Source organism: Chiloscyllium plagiosum, unplaced genomic scaffold (assembly GCF_037043375.1).
Source record: "Chiloscyllium plagiosum isolate Xiang-an unplaced genomic scaffold, Cpla_swu_hap1 HiC_scaffold_15, whole genome shotgun sequence".
NCBI classification, from domain to species: domain Eukaryota; kingdom Metazoa; phylum Chordata; class Chondrichthyes; order Orectolobiformes; family Hemiscylliidae; genus Chiloscyllium; species Chiloscyllium plagiosum.
The window spans coordinates 53,730,295-53,749,325 of NW_028270153.1; the positions used below are offsets into that span (position 1 = coordinate 53,730,295).

At 41.7% G+C, this 19,031-nt stretch overlaps 1 protein-coding gene across 4 annotated transcripts in view; it reads left to right on the plus strand.

Moving 5' to 3' along the window:
* The first annotated feature begins 377 nt into the window (after nt 1-377).
* Nucleotides 378-19,031, plus strand: part of LOC122560029 (protein-glutamine gamma-glutamyltransferase 2-like) — a 52,973-nt gene continuing 34,319 nt past the window's right edge. Inside the window, exons 1-2 of one of the 4 annotated variants that reach the window (XM_087994954.1) lie at nt 480-677; nt 10,912-10,986. Coding sequence is in view for 1 of the 4 variants with exons in the window: in XM_043710191.2 (XP_043566126.2) it covers nt 434-443 (10 nt within the window). In the remaining 3 variants the exon portion in view is untranslated. Of the gene's footprint in view, nt 444-479; nt 678-10,911; nt 10,987-11,166; nt 11,217-19,031 lie in introns of those variants that run through there. The other 3 variants (XM_043710191.2, XM_043710193.2, XM_043710192.2) reach the window with 3 other exon arrangements.

Sequence of the window (19,031 nt, forward strand, 5' to 3'; positions counted from 1 at the left end):
AAGACAATCTTGGGTCTGGACCCCTTTTACCAAATTGTTAATTTTTCTATTTTCTAGCAAAGACTCTCTCCTTGTTCTGTCATTTACCCTAAGCCAGTTCAGTGAAAAAAGATCTAACATTCTGAAGCAGTCTTCATAATCAAAATGGTCCCGAACATAAGTGAAAAGTATGGGCTTCTATCAGCACTGATTAAAATTGACTGAAGATTATGTGTTGTCAGCAGCAACAAGTTTCAACTTGGTACATTCCCTGCATCGCCTTTTCTACTTAAGTGGTGGTAACTAAACCAGTGTATCTCTGAATGAATGTAGTTCTTTGACCATATTTGTCAGCACACTCACTCATGAGACTAAATCTTCACATGCGCTTCGATAAAGTGTTTTCTAGGTGTGGCTTCCACCTCACTCCCTGCCCTACCCTGAAATCACCTCAATGCTTCATTGTAAGTCAGGAATTTGTTTAATTTTAAGTTTGTAATGACTGTCGAAGTGTTATTTCTTATCTCTCAAAAGGCAGTTTTATTTTAGTTTTTTTGGTGTTGTAAAGGAAAATAGTTGCGCTCACAAAGGATTTAATATTGGAGTTGGTACTGTTATTGTTGACAACTTTGTGTAAATACTAAACACTCTCAGATCAGTGTGATATGCATTGTAGAAGGTGAATTTGTTCTTCTCTGGTAAGTACATTATGTTAAGGCATCACCCTCTATATTGCAACAGTGGCTGCAATCAAAGAAACCTCATTAACTGTAAAAAGCTTTGGGATATCATGAGGTGCTATACAAATGCATGTTTAGATTGTTTCGATTACGATTAACCACTTCATTCCAATCATGCTTATGTCATGAGATTTTTTTGATAAGTGAATACTATATTGATGTAATTATTGATAAACTATAAAAGAGACTTGACTGTTGGCTCAGAATTCATCCACGAGAGGATGTACATGTCTTGTCACTAAGCGATTTAATGTCATTTCAGCTGGTGAAAGTAAACCTGAGATAGGAAAAGTGAGGAGCTCGACTGTGAATGCAGTTTTTCTTTGAGACCCCATTAGAGATTTTAACTCAGATCTTCCAGTCTTCAGATTCTTGAAGACCTAACAAACCTGACATATGTGGTTTGATACCCCTCAACAATCTCAAAGCACTGACTATGACCTAATTTCCAAGGAAATTGAAATATGTGATAAGAAATAACCAGTCCCTGGAGTGCTCTGAAAAACTCTCTGACTGAGTTAGAGTCACAGACTTCAGAGAGTTCTGAAGAAGAACCTTAAGCGTTATCTTTTCTAACTTCCATCTAGCTATAAAATCAACCCACACCCAAATCTGACATCCAATAACACACTTTGACTCAACAGATCCACACATGACCTTCCCCAACAGCTGATGCACCGTCACTCTTGACATTTGACACCCCCAGCACCCAATACTTAATCCATGCCCCATGTCTGACCCTTCCTGACCCAATCCCTGATCACCAAACTCTTTCCTACTTACCTGCCATCTGCACATCCTCTCCCACTCTAACCCTATACTCACTCAACTGACATTTTAGCCCCTCACCTATTTACCAACCACTCTAGTGCCTCACCCACCTATCAATCTCCCCCTTCAACCACAAACCTGCTACCATATCGTCTTACCCACTTCTTGTATTATTCCCTCGCCCACTTTCCTGGCATGCTACCCACTCACCCACCCATCACACCATGTCCCCTTACCAGTTGGCTTCCTATGTCCTTAACCACCCTCTGCTCCCCAATTCCCTAACTCACCCGCTTGGGCCACCTACATCCTCACTCAAGAACTTTGCATACCTATCTTCTCTATATAACTTATCAAAGTATCTTGCATCTTTAAACCACAGAATATATAAATTACTGCTATAAAAATTGGCATGATTTGGTCTCCACACCAATCCTGCACTGCAATGGAAGGCTCCTAGATTAGATATGGTTCATGCTTCTAGAGAAGCATGAGTTGAGAAACACAGAGCTCCTGGGCAGGTATAGTGAAAGTTAGTGGAGGGACAATCTAATTGTAATTGCTACGTTAGAACATAAGAAAAAGCAGTGGCCTTGCTATTCAACCTCTCCAGTGCATCCTGCCATTTAATAAGATTGTGACTAACTCATCACAAGATGAAATTCCTTTTCTCTGCCAGCTCTTCATTGCTCACAACTCTCCAATATTTCAAAAATCTACTTAACATAGAACATAGAACATAGAAGAATACAGCGCAATACAGGCCCTTTGGCCCTCGACGTTGCGCCGATCCAAGCCCACCTAACCTACACTAGCCCACTATCCTCCATATGCCTATCCAATGCCCGTTTAAATGCCCATAAAGAGGGAGAGTCCACCACTGCTACTGGCAGGGCATTCCATGAACTTACGACTCGCTGAGTAAAGAATCTACCCCTAACATCTGTCCTATACCTACCCCCCCTTAATTTAAAGCTATGCTCCCTCGTAATAGCTGACTCCATACGTGGAAAAAGGTTCTCATGGTCAACCCTATCTAAACCCCTAATCATCTTGTACGCCTCTATCAAGTCACCCCTAAACCTTCTTTTCTCCAATGAAAACAGCCCCAAGTGCCTCAGCCTTTCCTCATACGATCTTCCTACCATACCAGGCAACATCTTGGTAAACCTCCTCTGCACCCGTTCCAGTGCCTCCACATCCTTCCTATAGTATGGCGACCAAAACTGCACACAATACTCTAGATGCTGCCGCACCAGAGTCTTATACAACTGCAACATGACCTCAGGACTCCGGAACTCAATTCCTCTACCAATAAAAGCCAGTACACCATATGCCTTCTTCACCGCACTATTTACCTGGGTGGCAACTTTCAGAGATCTGTGTACATGGGCACCAAGATCCCTCTGCTCATCCGCACGACCAAGTATCCGACCATTAGCCCAGTACCCCATCTTTTTGTTACTCCTACCAAAGTGAATCACCTCACACTTACCCACATTGAACTCCATTTGCCACCTTTCTGTCCAGCTCTGCAGCTTATCTATATCCCGTTGTAACCTGACACATCCTTCCTCACTGTCAATAACTCCAGCGACTTTCGTATCATCCGCAAACTTGCTCACCCAACCTTCTAGCCCCTCCTCCAGGTCATTTATAAAAATGACAAACAGCAAAGGTCCCAAAACAGATCCTTGCGGAACACCACTAGTAACTGCACTCCAAGATGAACCTTTACCATCAACTACTACCCTCTCTCTTCTTCCAGCCAGCCAATTCCTAATCCAAACGTCCAACTCACCCTCAATGCCATACCTCCATATTTTTTGCAGTAGCCTACCATGGGGAACCTTATCAAATGCCTTACTAAAATCCAGATACACCACATCTACCGCTTTACCCTCGTCCACCTCCTTAGTCACTTTCTCAAAGAATTCAATCAGGTTTGTGAGGCACGACCTTCCCTTCACAAAACCATGCTGACTATCCTTGATCACATTATTCCTATCCAGATGTTCATAAATCTTATCCCTTACAATTCTCTCTAAGACTTTGCCCACAACAGAAGTGAGACTCACCGGCCTATAGTTACTAGGGTTATCCCTACTCCCCTTCTTGAACAAGGGAACCACATTTGCTATCCTCCAGTCTTCTGGCACTATTCCTGTAGACAACGAGGACATAAAAATCAAAGCCACTTGGCTCTGCAATCTCCTCCCTTGCTTCCCAGAGAATCCTAGGATAAATGCCATCAGGCCCAGGAGACTTATCTATTTTCACCCTTTCCAGAATTTCCAACACCTCTTCCCTACATACCTCAAAGCCGTCCATTCTAATTAATTATGACTCAGTATTCACGTCGGCAACAATGTCCTGTTCCTGAGTGAATACTGACGAAAAGTATTCATTCAGTGTCTCCCCAATCTCTTCAGCCTCCACACGCAACTTCCCACTACTATCCTTGACTGGACCTATTCCTACCCTCGTCATTCTTTTATTCCTGACATACCTATAGAAAGCCTTAGGGTTTTCCCTAATCCTACCAACTAAGGACTTTTCATGTCCCCTCCTTGCTGCTCTTAGCTCTCTCTTCAGATCCTTCCTGGCTACCTTATAACTCTCAATCGCCCCAATTGAACCTTCACGCCTCATCTTTACATAGGCCGCCCTCTTCCATTTAACAAGGGATTCCAATTCCTTATTAAACCACGGCTCCCTCACACGACCCTTTCCTCCCTGCCTGACAGGTACATACTTATCAAGGACACTCAATAGTTGCTCCTTGAACAAGCTCCACATATCAATTGCGCCCTTGCCTTGAAGCCTACTTTTCCAAGCCACGCATCCTAGGTCGTGCCTCACCGCATCATAATTTCCCTGCCCCCAGCTATAACTCTTGCGCTGCAGTGCACACTTATCCCTCTCCATCACTAGAGTAAAAGTCACCGAATTGTGGTCACTGTCCCCAAAGTGCTCACCTACCTCCAATTCTAACACCTGGCCTGGTTCGTTACCCAGAACCAAATCCAGTATGTCCTCACCTCTTGTTGGCCTGTCTACATATTGTGTCAGGAAACCCTCCTGCATACATTGGACAAACACCGACCCATCTAATGAACTCGTGCAATAGCTTTCCCAGTCAATATCAGGAAAGTTAAAGTCCCCCATAACAACCACCCTATTACTTTCACTCTTCTCCTGAATCATCCTCGCAATCCTTTCTTCTACGTCTCTAGGACTATTAGGAGGCCTGTAGAAAACTCCTAACAGGGTGACCTCACCTTTCCAATTCCTAACGTCAGCCCAAACTACCTCAGATTAGATTAGATTAGATTAGATTACCGACCCATCTAATGAACTCGTGCAATAGCTTTCCCAGTCAATATCAGGAAAGTTAAAGTTCCCCCATAACAACCACCCTATTACTTTCACTCTTCTCCTGAATCATCCTCGCAATCCTTTCTTCTACGTCTCTAGGACTATTAGGAGGCCTGTAGAAAACTCCTAATAGGGTGACCTCACCTTTCCAATTCCTAACCTCAGCCCAAACTACCTCAGATGGCGAGTTTTCATCCATCGTCCTTTCCACCGCTGTAATACTATCTTTGACAAGCAATGCCACACCTCCCCCTCCTTTACCCCCACTTCTGACCCTACTAAAACATTTAAACCCTGGAACATGCAACAGCCAATACTGTCCCTGTTCTACCCATGTCTCCGTAATAGCCACAACATCGAAATCCCAGGTACCAACCCACGCTGCAAGTTCAGCAAGTTCCTCTTTAAATACTTCCAGTTACCTACCCTCCACAATGGTTTGTATTCTAGACATTCTTGAAGAAGAAATTCCTTTGCATCTCAGTTTTAAAGGTGTGTTCTCCCATTCTGTAAGTATATCCCCTAATTTGAGGTTCCTCCCACCAATGGAAACATCTTCTCAGCACCTATTGTGTCAGGCCCCCTCAGAATCTTATATGTTTCAACAATATCACCTTGCATTCTTCTAAACTCTGATGAATAAAGAGCTAGTTTGTTTAGTTATTCTTGACAAAATCAAGCCCTTCATCCCAGGAATCAGCCTGGTGAATCTCTTTTGAACTGCCTCCAATATATCATTATTTAATATTTGGCAATACAATACTCCAGGTGCAGCCTCACCAAAACCCTGTAGAGTAATAACAAAACATTCCTATTTTTAGGTTCTAACTTCATAGAATTAACAGCCAAAATGCAACCTGCCTTCTTAATTACTTGCTGCACCAGCATGCCACCTTTTTCGGTTTCATGGACAAGACCCCCTGTGCTTCACATCTTGGAGTTACTCTCCAGTTAAATAATCGTTTGTCTTTTGACTCTTCCTATAAAGTATTTGGCCTCACTCTTTCCTACATTAATGCGAAAATCTAAAACTTTTCCAACCTGAAGAAGACCCAGACTCTGTTTATTATGTGCTAACCAATCCTCAATTCATGCTAATAGCCCAATACCAAGAGATCTTAACTTGTGCATCAATTTTTCAGTCTTTTCAAATGCCTTCTGAAAATTCCAATACATGACATATATTAGTAGCTCTTCATCAACTCTACTTGTTATATCCTCAATAATCTCGGGCAAATTTTCCAAATACTATTTCCCTTTCACAAACCGTATTGTCTTTGTTTGATTGCATTAAACTCTTCTAAATGCTCTGCTATTTCTCCCTTAATCATGGACTGTAACATTTTCCCAATAACAGATGCTATGCTAACTGGCTAATAGTTTCCTGCTTGCTTTCTTTCTGCCTCCCTCCTTGAACAGTGGCATCACATTAGCAGTTTCCAATCCACTGGAAATCAGATGAGTTCTGTAATGTTTTGATCAATGTGTCTATTATCTCTGCAGCCATTTCTTTTAAAACTCTTGGATGTAGGCCATCAGGATCCAGTCACTTGTCTGCCTTTAGTCCCATTAGTTTCTCAAATACTTTGCCTCTCCTCCCATTAGTATCTTACCTGTCTGTTATCTTTAATATATTTACAGTGTCCTCTATGATGAACACTGATGCAAGATATTAGTTTAAATTAATGGTTATTTCCATGTTCCAGATTATTAATTCCCTGGTAGCATCGCTCAGTGGCACCATACTTACTTTGTCTACTCTCTTTTTATATACCCATAGAAACTGTTGCTTTTTAAAATATTTCTTGCCAATTTACTTTCACAATAATGTTTTCCCTCTATATTAGTATTTTAATCATCTCTACTGTTACCTAAAATATCCCAATCATCTAATCACCATTAGTTTTCATTACTTTGCATGCCTTAGCTTTTGCTTGGATACTCTCCTGACTTCCCTTTTAAACCATGGCTGGTTCATTCTTCTGATCAAGTCTAGAATAAAATTTTGCTGAGAGTGATGAAATGTCTATATAACTGTCAGCTCTTCTCATCCATTAACTTTCCATTTATTTTCCCAGTCCGCTTTAGAAACTCTTCCTTCATACCTCTGTAACTGCCTTTATTTAAGTTGAGTAATCTGGTTTGATACCCGGGTTGCTCTCCCTCAAACTAACTTTGAACTTCTATTATGTTGGGATCAGTACTCACCTTACCTACAAGGATCCTTAAGTACAAGGCCTCTTATTAATCCTATCTCATTTTTCCATGGGTTGGGGGAGTCCAGAACTAGAGGGCATAGGTTTAGGGTAAGAGGGGAAAGATTTAAAAGGGACCTAAGGGGCCACCTTTTCACACAAAGGGTGGGTGTGTGTATAGAATGAACTGCCAGAGGTAATGGTGGAGGCTGGTACAATTATACTATGGCATCTGGATGGGTATATGAATAGGAAGGGTTGAGAGGAATATGGGCCAAGTACCAGCAAATGGGACTAGATTAATTTAGGATATCTGGTTGGCATGGACAAGTTGGACCATTGGATCTGTTTCCATGCTGTACATCTCTATGACTCGAGAACTAAAATGGGCTGTTCTCAAGTAAGTTATGCAATATACTACTCTGAGATGCAATCTCTGATGTACTGTACAAATTCATCTTCCACATTAACTTTGCACATCCAATTTGTCCAGTCAGTGTGAAAATTAAAATCACCCATGGTAATTGTAGTGCATTTATTACACATCTATACCCACCAGGGTGGCACGGTAACCCAGTGGTTAGCACTGCTGCCTCACAGTGCTGGGCACCTGAGTTTGATTCCACTCTCAGGCAACTTGATTGAGTTTTTTGAAGTAGTAACAAAGAAGATTGATGAGGGTAGAGCAGTAGATGTGATCTATATGGTCTTCAGTAAGGCGTTCGACAAGGATCCCCATGGGAGACTGATTAGCAAGGTTAGATCTCACAGAATACAGGGAGAACTAGCCATTTGGATACAAAACTGGCTCAAAGGTAGAAGACAGAGGGTGGTGGTGGAGGGTTGTTTTTCAGACCGGAGGTCTGTGACCAGTGGAGTGCCACAAGGATCGGTGCTGGGCCCTCTATTTTTTGTCATTTATATAAATGATTTGGATGTGAGCATAAGGGGTACAGTTACTAAGTTTGCAGATGACACCAAAATTGGAGGTGTAGTGGACAGCAAAGAAGGCTACCTCAGATTACAACAGGATCTGGACCAGATGGGCCAATGGGCTGAGAAATGGCAGATGGAGTTTAATTCAGATAAATGCGAGGTGTTGCATTTTGGGAAAGCAAATCTTAGCAGGACTTTTACACTTAATGGTAAAGTCCTAGGGAGTGTTGCTGAACAAAGAGACCTTGGAGTGTAGGTTCATAGCTCCTTGAAAGTGGAGTTGCAGGTAGATAGGATAGTGAAGAAGGCGTTTGGTATGCTTTCCTTTATTGGTCAGAGTATTGAGTACAGGAGTTGGGAGGTCATGTTGCGGCTGTACAGGACATTGGTTAGGCCACTGTTGGAATATTGCGTGCAATTCTGGTTTTCTTCCTATCGGAAAGATGTTGTGAAACTTGAAAGGGTTCAGAAACGATTTACAAGGATGTTGCCAGGGTTGGATGATTCGAGCTATAGGGAGAGGCTGAACATGCTGGGGCTGTTTTTCCTGGAGCGTCGGAGGCTGAGGGGTGACCTTATGAAGGTTTATAAAATTATGAGGGGCATGGATAGGATAGACAAAGTCTTTTCCCTGAGGCGGGGAGTCCAGAACTAGAGGGCATAGGTTTAGGGTGAGAGGGGAAAGATATAAAAGAGACCTAAGGGGAAACGTTTTCACACAGAGGGTGGAACCTGTATGGAATGAGCTGCCAGAGGACGTGGTGGAGGCTGGTACAATTGCAACATTTAAGAGGCATTTGGATGGGTATATGAATAGGAAGGGTTTGGAGGGATATGGGCTGAGTGCTGGCTGGTGGGACTAGATTGGTTTGGGACATCTGGTCAACATGGACAGGTTGGACCGAAGGGTCTGTTTCCATCTGTACATCTCTATGACTCTATGACTCTATAACTGTCTGTACAGAGTTTGCATATTCTCCTTGTGCCTGTGGGTTTGCTCCAGTTTCCTCCCACAGTCTAAATATGTACAGGCTCATAGATTGGCCATGCTAAAATTGTTCTGTAGTGTACATGCTACATGAACTAGCCATGGGAAATGCAGGGTCATGGGGATAGGGTACTATGTCTGGGTGGGCTACTCTTCAGACGGTCAGTTCAAAGTCGACGGGCTGAAAGACTTGCACTGTAAGAGCTCTATCATTATTTCCCAATTTATACTTTGCCTTAAACTGCATTTCATTTCTGAGGCAAATCTATAATTTACACTTATATTTTGCACTGCTTGCATCAATCCACTATCAGAATGGACATTTGTATTGGTATCAATTGTATTGTCTGAAAACATTCAGTGTGAGGTTTTGTGGTGCAGTGGGTAGTGTCCCAAACTCAAGATGAGAAGCTCTAGGTTCAAATCCCACTCAAAAACTTATTGATCACAGAAGGTGCATTTGTAATATGACCAAACAGATTGATCATTCAATATCCATATCCTTCCAATATGCCTGATGGCAGCAAGAAGAGTAGGTAAGTATCTGGACAATCACCTTGCAGGAGGTAATGGCAACAACTGCAGTTCTTTGTCCGTACATATGGACCAATCCAATGGCTGTTAATGACCTAATCCTCAGAAACAAGGGGAGGAGAAAAGACTGATTGACAATACCAAGTAGAAAACTTACCTAGCAGAGAGAATTAAAATTTTCTGCCAAATCCTGCTTTGAATTTTGCATTATAAGCACATTTTCACTGTCGATTAGATTAGATTACTTACAGTGTGGAAACAGATCTTTCGGCCCAACAAGTCCACACCGACCTGCCGAAGCGCAACCCACCCAGACCCATTCCCCTACATTTACCTCTTCACCTAACACTACGGGCAATTTCGCATGGCCAATTCACCTAACCTGCAGGTTTTTGGACTGTGGGAGGAAACCGGAGCACCCGGAGGAAACCCACACAGACACGGGGAGAATGTGCAAACTCCACACAGAGAGTCGCCAGAGGCGGGAATTGAACCCGGGTCTCTGGCACTGTGAGGCAGCAGTGCTAACCACTGTGCCACCGTGCCGCCCTGTAAATTTGTCACTAGACTGCACTATACTGTAACATTGTCACCATTATATAACCTTGGCCAAAAACAATTTATGAAATGTTTGTCTGGGTAGAAGGTAGGGCTTGAACTTATAGTCTCTTCGGTAAGATAAATGTTTTAGCAGTTTTTAAAATTACAGAAATTGCAAAACAAAAGCAAGGCATATGTGCCCATAGCATCCATGCCAACACTGGCTCTTCAAGGGTAGCTCTGTCCTTTAATCCTTTCCTTTCTTGAATAAGAAAATGACATCCATTGTCATTCTAATGACTACATTCTAGAACATGAGATGATCAAAAACTACTCATGTGGGACTGTAGCACTGATATGTAATATGCCATTCTGAAGGGTTGAAGTGTTTTCAATGCTGTTGGGCTCCTGGTTTCAGCAACTTTGGCTAGCATGGTAGCTCAGTTAGCACTGCTGCCTCACAGCACCAAGGACCCAGGTTCGATGCTACCCTCAGGTGATTGTCCGCGTGGAATTTGGATGCTCTCCTTGTGTCTGCGTGGGTTTCCTCTGGTTGCTCCGGTTTCCTCCCACAGTCCAGGGCTAGGTGGATTGGCCATGCTAAATTACCCATAGTGTGCAGGCTAGATGGATTAGCTATGGGAAATATGGGGTTACAGTGTTAGGGTAGGGTCGGGGGGTCAACTCTGGGTGGGATGCTTTTTGAAGTATCATTATGGATTCTGTGGGCCAAATTGCCTGTTTACGCACTGTAGGGGTTCTATAAGCTTTAAGTTAGAACTGCAAATGAGAGTTGGCCAGTGTAGCCCCAACTGACTGGGTGTGTTTTATTCTTCCTTATTGATTAAAGGAATGTCTAGTCTGCAAAAGGAGAAGAACGAAATAAACAAGAAGAAAAATTGATGATGACTGTGATACCCTGAGGGTTAGTTTGAATCACTATGTTCTCACTACAAGTAGCTAAAATATTTCTAAAAAGATAGAACAGGTTAGGCAACTTTGATGCTTGGCCCTCCTAGTTAACAAGAAAAGGCATGCTACAGCCAATTACACACAAGCTGATAGTATAAATTTTGAGCAGCTCTGATACATTATAGTGATTGAAAGCACACTGAAGAGGAAAGATCACTTCACTGTAAGAAACGTGCCTGCACTGTGAGTCCAGTTAAAGCTTTCTATTCTGGGAGGTGTGTGGGAGCTAGGCAGTACAAAAGGAAGAAAGATTTGTTTTAAATGATTTAGGAAAGTGAATAGATTTTTGAATTAAGATATATTAGAAGTTCTTACTTTTATATCACTTCACTGTAAGAAATGTGGCTGCATGGTGAGTCCAGTTAAAGCTTTCTATTCGGGGAGGTGCGTGGTAGGATGGCGGTATGAAAGGAAGAAAGATTTGTTTTAACTAATTTAGGCAAGTGAATAGATTTTTTGAATTAAGATATGTTAGAAGTTTTTTTTCAAGGTGCATTGCGTGAGAAAAGAAAGCAAAAAAGAGACTCAAAGAAAATGTGATATTAGAATTTATAGAAATTCCCCTGCCTATTGTATCACAAGACATAAAACAAGCATGCCTCACAATATTGGCAGAAATGGGGCTTTATATTGGAACTTGAAGGCTAAGTTGTTTTCTAAATTATTTCAGATTTTGCTGGCTATTGATAATTTTTTGTCTTCTTTCATTTAGCATTAACCACCACTGCTGCTGTTGCTTCATTCTCTATTCTTCTGCAAATTTGTCTTAGCAACTTTAACAACAATTCACCTTAAATTTAGTTACTTTTTTCCAGTTCTGACACACATTTGATTTTACAACCTGGATAACGAAAGCCTTTCTCCAATATTGTACTTTATTCACAAAATTTGCACAAATATGTTAGAAAAGATTTTAACTTGATAATTACAGAATGCATAATTAACTTCAACCAGTCTCTATACAGCATCTCCATTATTAGGTGCCTCAAGGCAATTGTTATAGTATTATTAAGGATGTACAACTTGTACATATTGGTGACCTTCTTGGCATTTGGAGTTCAAAGTAGAGGCAGATGCATATCGGCTACTTCTGTGAAGGCTTTTCTATTAAAAAAAAGGTCACAGCAATCTTCCAGAATAGTGATTTAAATTCAAAAAATTCTCATGAAGCAGGAGATTGTGGATGCCTGTGTTGCTAATGGAAAGCTCTTTATACTTTTGTGTTTATGATAGGTAAAGTAAACATGTAAAACCATTAGCTGAAAAATGTGTTGCTGGAAAAGTGCAGCAGGTCAGGCAGCATCCAAGGAGCAGGAGAATCGATGTTTCGGGCATAAGCCCTTCTTCAGGAACGTCGATTCTCCTGCTCCTTGGATGCTGCCTGACCTGCTGCGTTTTCCGGCAACACATTTTTCAGCTCTGATTTCCAGCATCTGCAGTCCTCACTTTCTCCATGTAAAACCATTAGCTTTGTTTTTGGTTCAGATGGGCAAACCTATTTCTAATTCAGTTTAGAAGCTACTAGTGTTGAGTAGATAAAAGGGTATGGCATTAGACAGATGTTGGGGCATGGTTTCTGATGGGTGAGAGGTTAGGGTGACAGGTGGCTGAAGGGTTAGGGTACCAAATGCTACGTAAATCAAAGAGTGCTTAAAGTAGGTCATGGATTTCCCAATTAACCTACCAAAGTTCCTTGTGATTTCAACCTGATTGGCCAAATGAAAGAAATTTTACTTTTCTTCAGTCCATCAACTTACTTAAAGCTTCTGAGCTCTGTCATCATATTAGTACATTCCTTCTGCATCATCTCTCTTTGTGGAAAGAGTTGCTTTATTAAATATCATTCAATCATCTAGGAAACCTCCATATTAAGGGATGCTTGAAAGCACCCTACTATTTTCTGTCTGACTTACCTCAATTTTCAGGCTCCTTGCCATTCGGGTCTTATATGTTTTCCACTTTGAACTTCACTTTTAGCATCGTGCTGCTTCTTTAGGAACATTACATTATCTACATTGACACTTCCTCTTTTATCTATTCATTCAGAACTAACCTCACTTTTATATAAAAACTGAAGATACTATTTAATACCTTTGCAATCCTTTGTCTCCTGTAAGAATTAAAAACAAAAGTCCTTTCCTTTTACTGTCTTATCTTTAAATGTGAATGCATAAAATTGTTTAACAATCGTTTGGCTATTAAAGTAACTGAAATGCTCAAACTGAGAAATGGAGATAAATGTTGATCTAGCCAATGATGCTAAAAAAAATTATCAATATGTCCATGGAAAACCATTTTAGAAGGATGTAGCCAAACAGGATTGCAGAATGTCAAAGATACCCACAGTTACACTCAATTCCCTGCACATTGCCATCTTTTTAGGTGTCATGTGACTGATACAGTGCATTTTGTCAGATACTATTTGCAATGCTCATTAACAAAGAACCACCACACATAACAAATTACTCACAATCTTACTGAGCTAACCCCTGCACTTTGTGGCAAATGAACATGGGGAGAATGGACTTTTGCCAAATATGTGATTTTCTGAAATGCAGTAGGTGAATAGCATAATAACATAGGAAAGGGAGGAGGCTTTTTAGCTCCTTGAGCCTGGTTTTGTCATTCAGTGAGATCATGGATGATCTCCCACCTAATTACATATTCCTATTTTTGCCCCATGCCTCTTAATATCTTTGGTTAGGAACAAGAGTTTGAAATAGGATATTCAGCCTGCCCCGCTATTCAATGCAATCACGGCTCATTGAACACTTCAATACCTTTTACTGAAGCCATCTTGATAATCCTATACACTATTGATAATCATAAATCTATCAACCCACGTTAAACATTCAAAAACTGAGCCTCCACAGTCCCCGTGGTAGAAAATTCCACATTTTCACAACCCTCTGAGTAAAACAAATTCTCCTTATCTCCGACCTATGTGGCATCCCTCTTGTTTTTAAATTGTGCTATCTGGTTCTAGGCTCCTTGTGGTTACCAGAAATCAGTCAATTATCATTTTAAATTTAACAATTGACCAGGCATCAAGTGACATTTTCAGAATGGAGTTCCAAATGTCTACCACTCTGAGTGTAGAAGCATTTCCTAATTTATTCCTGAAATATTTTTTGGGCTCTAATTTTCAGGTTATGGCCCCAATCCTAGACTCCTAAACTATCATAAATCATTCAACTTCTACTATACTATCTGTTGCCCTCAATGTTATGAAAACTTTGGTCAAGTCACCCTTTCAACTTCTAAATTCCTGGAATACCAGATTAGTCTATGTCTTCTTCCTTGGCATTTTTCACCTTGAATGCCAGGTATCATGGTAAGTCTACTGCTGCAAAACTGCATTGAAAGCCATCGATTATTTTTATTCAGACCCTCATACAAGGCCAATTCAGAGACTTATTCATTTAAAATGCATCTTAAGAATAAAATTGTAATGAACCACTTGGTGCAAAACCTTGCTAGTCAATGGTGTCTTTCCAGAAATAGACCGACATTATTACAATCCTGCTCAATGACCTATGCTCCACCTATCAAAGATCCACACTGGAAACCAGTGTGTATAAAGTTTATTCATACTGTCTGTCAATGCCCGATAGTGTAGCACTTCACAAGCTGATACTTATTTTAACTTTCCCTTTTCAACTAAAATAGGAGCAAGAATAAGTGGCCTCCTTAGACTCACTCTGCTATAACTCTCTCATCTATATAGGAACTCTACAGTGACAAAGAATATGTTTAAGCAAAGATTGCATATTCAGTATAGGTATTCTTCATCAACTGGATACAATGGCTTATAACATACTTTCAAAATAATGACATTTAAAACTGATGAGACTATTAGTTTAATTATCATTAAATATAGAACATAGAACATAGAAAAATATAGCGCAGTACAGGCCCTTTGGCCCTCGATGTTGCACCGATCCAAGCCCACCTAACCTGCACTAGCCCACTATCCTCCATATGCCTATCCAATGCCCGTTTAAATGCCCATAAAGAGGGAGAGCTGAAAATGTGTTGCTGGTAAAGCACAGTAGGTCAGGCAGCATCCAAGGAACAGGAGAATCGACGTTTCGGGCATAAGCCCTTCTTCAGGAATGGGGAAAGTGTGTTCAGCAGGCTAAGATAAAAGGTAGGGAGGAGGGACTTGGGGGAGGGGCGTTGGAAATGTGATAGGTGGAAAGAGGTCAAGATGAGGGTGATAGGTTAGAGTGGGGTGGGGGCGGAGAGGTCAGGAAGAAGATTGTAGGTTCGGAGGGCGGTGCTGAGTTTGAGGGATTTGACTGAGACAAGGTGGGGGGAGGGGAAATGAGGAAACTGGTAAAATCCGAGTTCATCCCTTGTGGTTGGAGGGTTCCTAGGCGGAAGATGAGGCGCTTTTCCTCCAACCGTGGTGTTGCTATGGTCTGGCGATGGAGGAGTCCAAAGACCTGCATATCCTTGGTGGAGTGGGAGGGGGGGTTGAAGTGTTGGGCCACAGGGTGGTTGGGTTGGTTGGTCCGGGTGTCCCAGAGGTGTTCTCTGAAGTGCTCAGCAAGTAGGCGGCCTGTCTCCCCAATATAGAGGAGGCCACATCGGGTGCAGCGGATGCAATAGATAATGTGTGTGGAGGTGCGGGTGAATTTGTGGCGGATATGGAAGTATCCCTTGGGGCCTTGGAGGGAAGTAAGGGGGGAGGTGTGGGCGCAAGTTTTGCATTTCTTGCGGTTGTAGGGGAAGGTGCCGGGAGTGGAGGTTGGGTTGGTGGGGGGTATGGACCTGACGAGGGAGTCACGGAGGGAGTGGTCTTTTCGGAACGCTGATAGGGGAGGGGAGGGAAATATATCCCTGGTGGTGGGGTCCGTTTATAGAAAGCCTTAGGGTTTTCCCTAATACTACCAACTAAGGACTTTTCATGTCCCCTCCTTGCTGCTTTTAGCTCTCTCTTCAGATCCTTCCTGGCTACCTTATAACTCTCAATCGCCCCAATTGAACCTTCATGGCTCATCTTTACATAGGCCGCCCTCTTCCCTTTAACAAGGGATTCCCTTATCATGTATCATACAAATATATATATCAACAAATGCCTCAGTCACTTCAGATGATAACCAATACAGCTAAATATGGAAATCCAAAAATTTCCATTCAAGCTGTGACTCTTCACAGTTCCTCATCAAAAACTGAATATCACTGTCTTCCCCATTGTTATATGGTGCAAGGAGCTGTATTTGAAGGTTAGATCCAAATTAAACCTATCCATGAAAATCTGGTACATTTCAGTCAAAGTGAAGTTGCCATCACCATACCACACTATAGGACTGCTCTTCCAATAGTGAGAAAAGTGGTGGGTGAGTTTAACCTAATGGTCACCATGCCTCAGGTGCAATATGGGACCTTCAAGGTAACTTCAGCTAGTGCAGGAACTGAACACATGCTGTTAGCATCGTTCTGCATTACAATCCAGCCAACATCCAAATGAACTAACTGAGCCCTGCTCTTAAAGTGCCCTTTTCACAAAATATCCCTTGTCAACCTGTTTTCCACTGCAAATTAACTGTCATAAGAACTGAGTTTAATTTCTTCTGTTTTAATTCTTAAAGAATTCATAAGCATCACTTTCTGTATCTGATTAGACATGCTAATAACCAACACACTCTTCACTTTGCGTTTGTTAATTTCCTAATCCTCCAATCAGATTACTGTCATTTGAGATCATAACAAGTATTGAAACTACTTTACCAAAATTGTTTGAACCTAAATCTTACAAGTTCCCTGGCAGACATCATCCTAAAATCTTCAAAGTACTCACTGTTGAGATAGGAGATGCTTTGGATCAAGAAAGCTGTTGTTAAGGTCTGATATAAGAGGCTAGTGGACAAAATTAAAGCACGCACGATTGGAGTAATATACTCGCACAGGCTGAGAATTATTTAAGTAACACGGGATTTAAAAATTATCAGGAATGAACAGGATTTGACCACAATCAGGTCAGTCATGACCTTATTAAATGGTAGATCTATTAAATGGTAGAGCAGGCAGGAGGGGCTAAATGGCCTGCCCTTACTCCTAAGTCGTGTATTTATATGGGTCTGAATGGTGTCAACAAAACAGTGTTCACTTCCCAGCTCTGCCTGAGGTGGATTTGGAACCTGCCTCCTTGCCCTACCCAACTTGGAGTTTATGGTGCAAAGGGTCAGACCTGCCCTTGAGCAGAGAACTGAAGAAAAAGATACTTGTACTGTATGTTGCAATGATTGCAAAACTTGCTGAGGTAAGACTAAAGAATGCACACACAAACACACACTCTGTCTCTCTCTCTCTCTCACTTACACACACATACCCATTCACACACAAAGACACTCTCACTCACACACACTCTCTTTCGCATACACACACACTCTCTCACATACACACTCACTCACACAGACACACATGCACAAATTATTTCATTCAAGATTGCTTTCTGTCAAAAAAATAAAACTGTACCTCAGCTTAAAACATAGATTCGAAGCGGGACCTTACTACACCTGAAGTGCATTGTCTACCTGGGATATCACCTTTTGAACATTGATAAAACCTTTTATTATCTAGGGACAAAGACTTGAAAATAATCTGGATTTTGCATTTTAATCAGCAGTCTACTTCCTAACTGATTGAAGGATGCAACAAGGGCAGCTAGTTTTCAAGTTGTTAACTTCTTGCTTATAAATATTATGTCTTATACCTCCCCATCATACCACACCTGAGGAAGGAGCAGAGGTCTGAAAGCTTGCAATTTCAAATAAACCTGTTGGACCGTAACGTGGTGTCATGTGATTTTTGACCTTGTCCACCCCAGTCCAACTCCAGCACCTCCATATCATAATTAGAGTAAGCCATTTCTCAGAGATATCACTCTTGGTAGATTGTGTGTTCAAAAAACGTGAGTTCAAAAGCTTTAAGCTGACACTTGAATACAGCATTGAATAAGAGCTGCCCTGCCAGTGGAGGTGTCTTTCAGATGAGACAATAACAATAATAACTTCTATTTCTCCAACACCTTTGCAACAATAACATGTGCCATGGTGCTTCACAGGAGTGTTATCAAACAAAAGGTGACACAGTTCTACATGAAGAGATACTAAGATGGATGAGATATAGGTGTTAAGAGTACCTTAAAACAAGAAAGAGAGATCATAGAATCTCTACAGTGTGGAAGTAGGCCATTTAGCTCATCAAGTCTACACCAATCTTCCAAAGAGCATCCCAATCCCTGCATTCCCCATGGCTAACCCACCTAGCCTGAACATCCTTGGATACTTTAGCATGACCAATCTACCTAACCCAAACACCTTTGGACTGTCAAAAGAAAGAGCTGAAAATGTGTTGCTGGTAAAGCACAGCAGGTCAGGCAGCATCCAAGGAACAGGAGAATCGACGTTTCCTGATGAAGGGCTTATGCCCGAAACGTCGATTCTCCTGTTCCTTGGATGCTGCCTGACCTGCTGTGCTTTACCAGCAACACATTTTCAGCTCTGATCTCCAGCATCTGCAGACCTCACTTTCTCCACTGTCAAAAGAAACCAGAGCATCTGGAAGAAACCCAGACAGATATGGGGAGAATGTGCAAACTCAACACAGACAGTCACCTGAGGGAGGAATTGAACCCACGTCCCTGGCGCTGTGAGGCAACAGTGCTAACCACTGAGTCATCATCCCACCCCACATGGCCCTGAGTTGGAGAGATTTAGGGTGCGAATTGCAGAGTTTAGGACCTTGACAACTGTCATGTCTGTCAATGGTGGAACAATTAAAATCAGGATGTACTGGAGATGCTTACAACAATGGTGGTGGTGAGGTAACAGGTATAGTGGTTTCAAATGATGTCTCTGAGGTCACGCAAAGAAGAGAAGTAGGAGCTAGCCAAGAATAGATTCTTGACAGCAGTATTGGAGTCAGAAGATAAATTACTGTAACTAAAACTTGATAGGTAAGAATCAAACAGGCAAGTGTAGACCCATG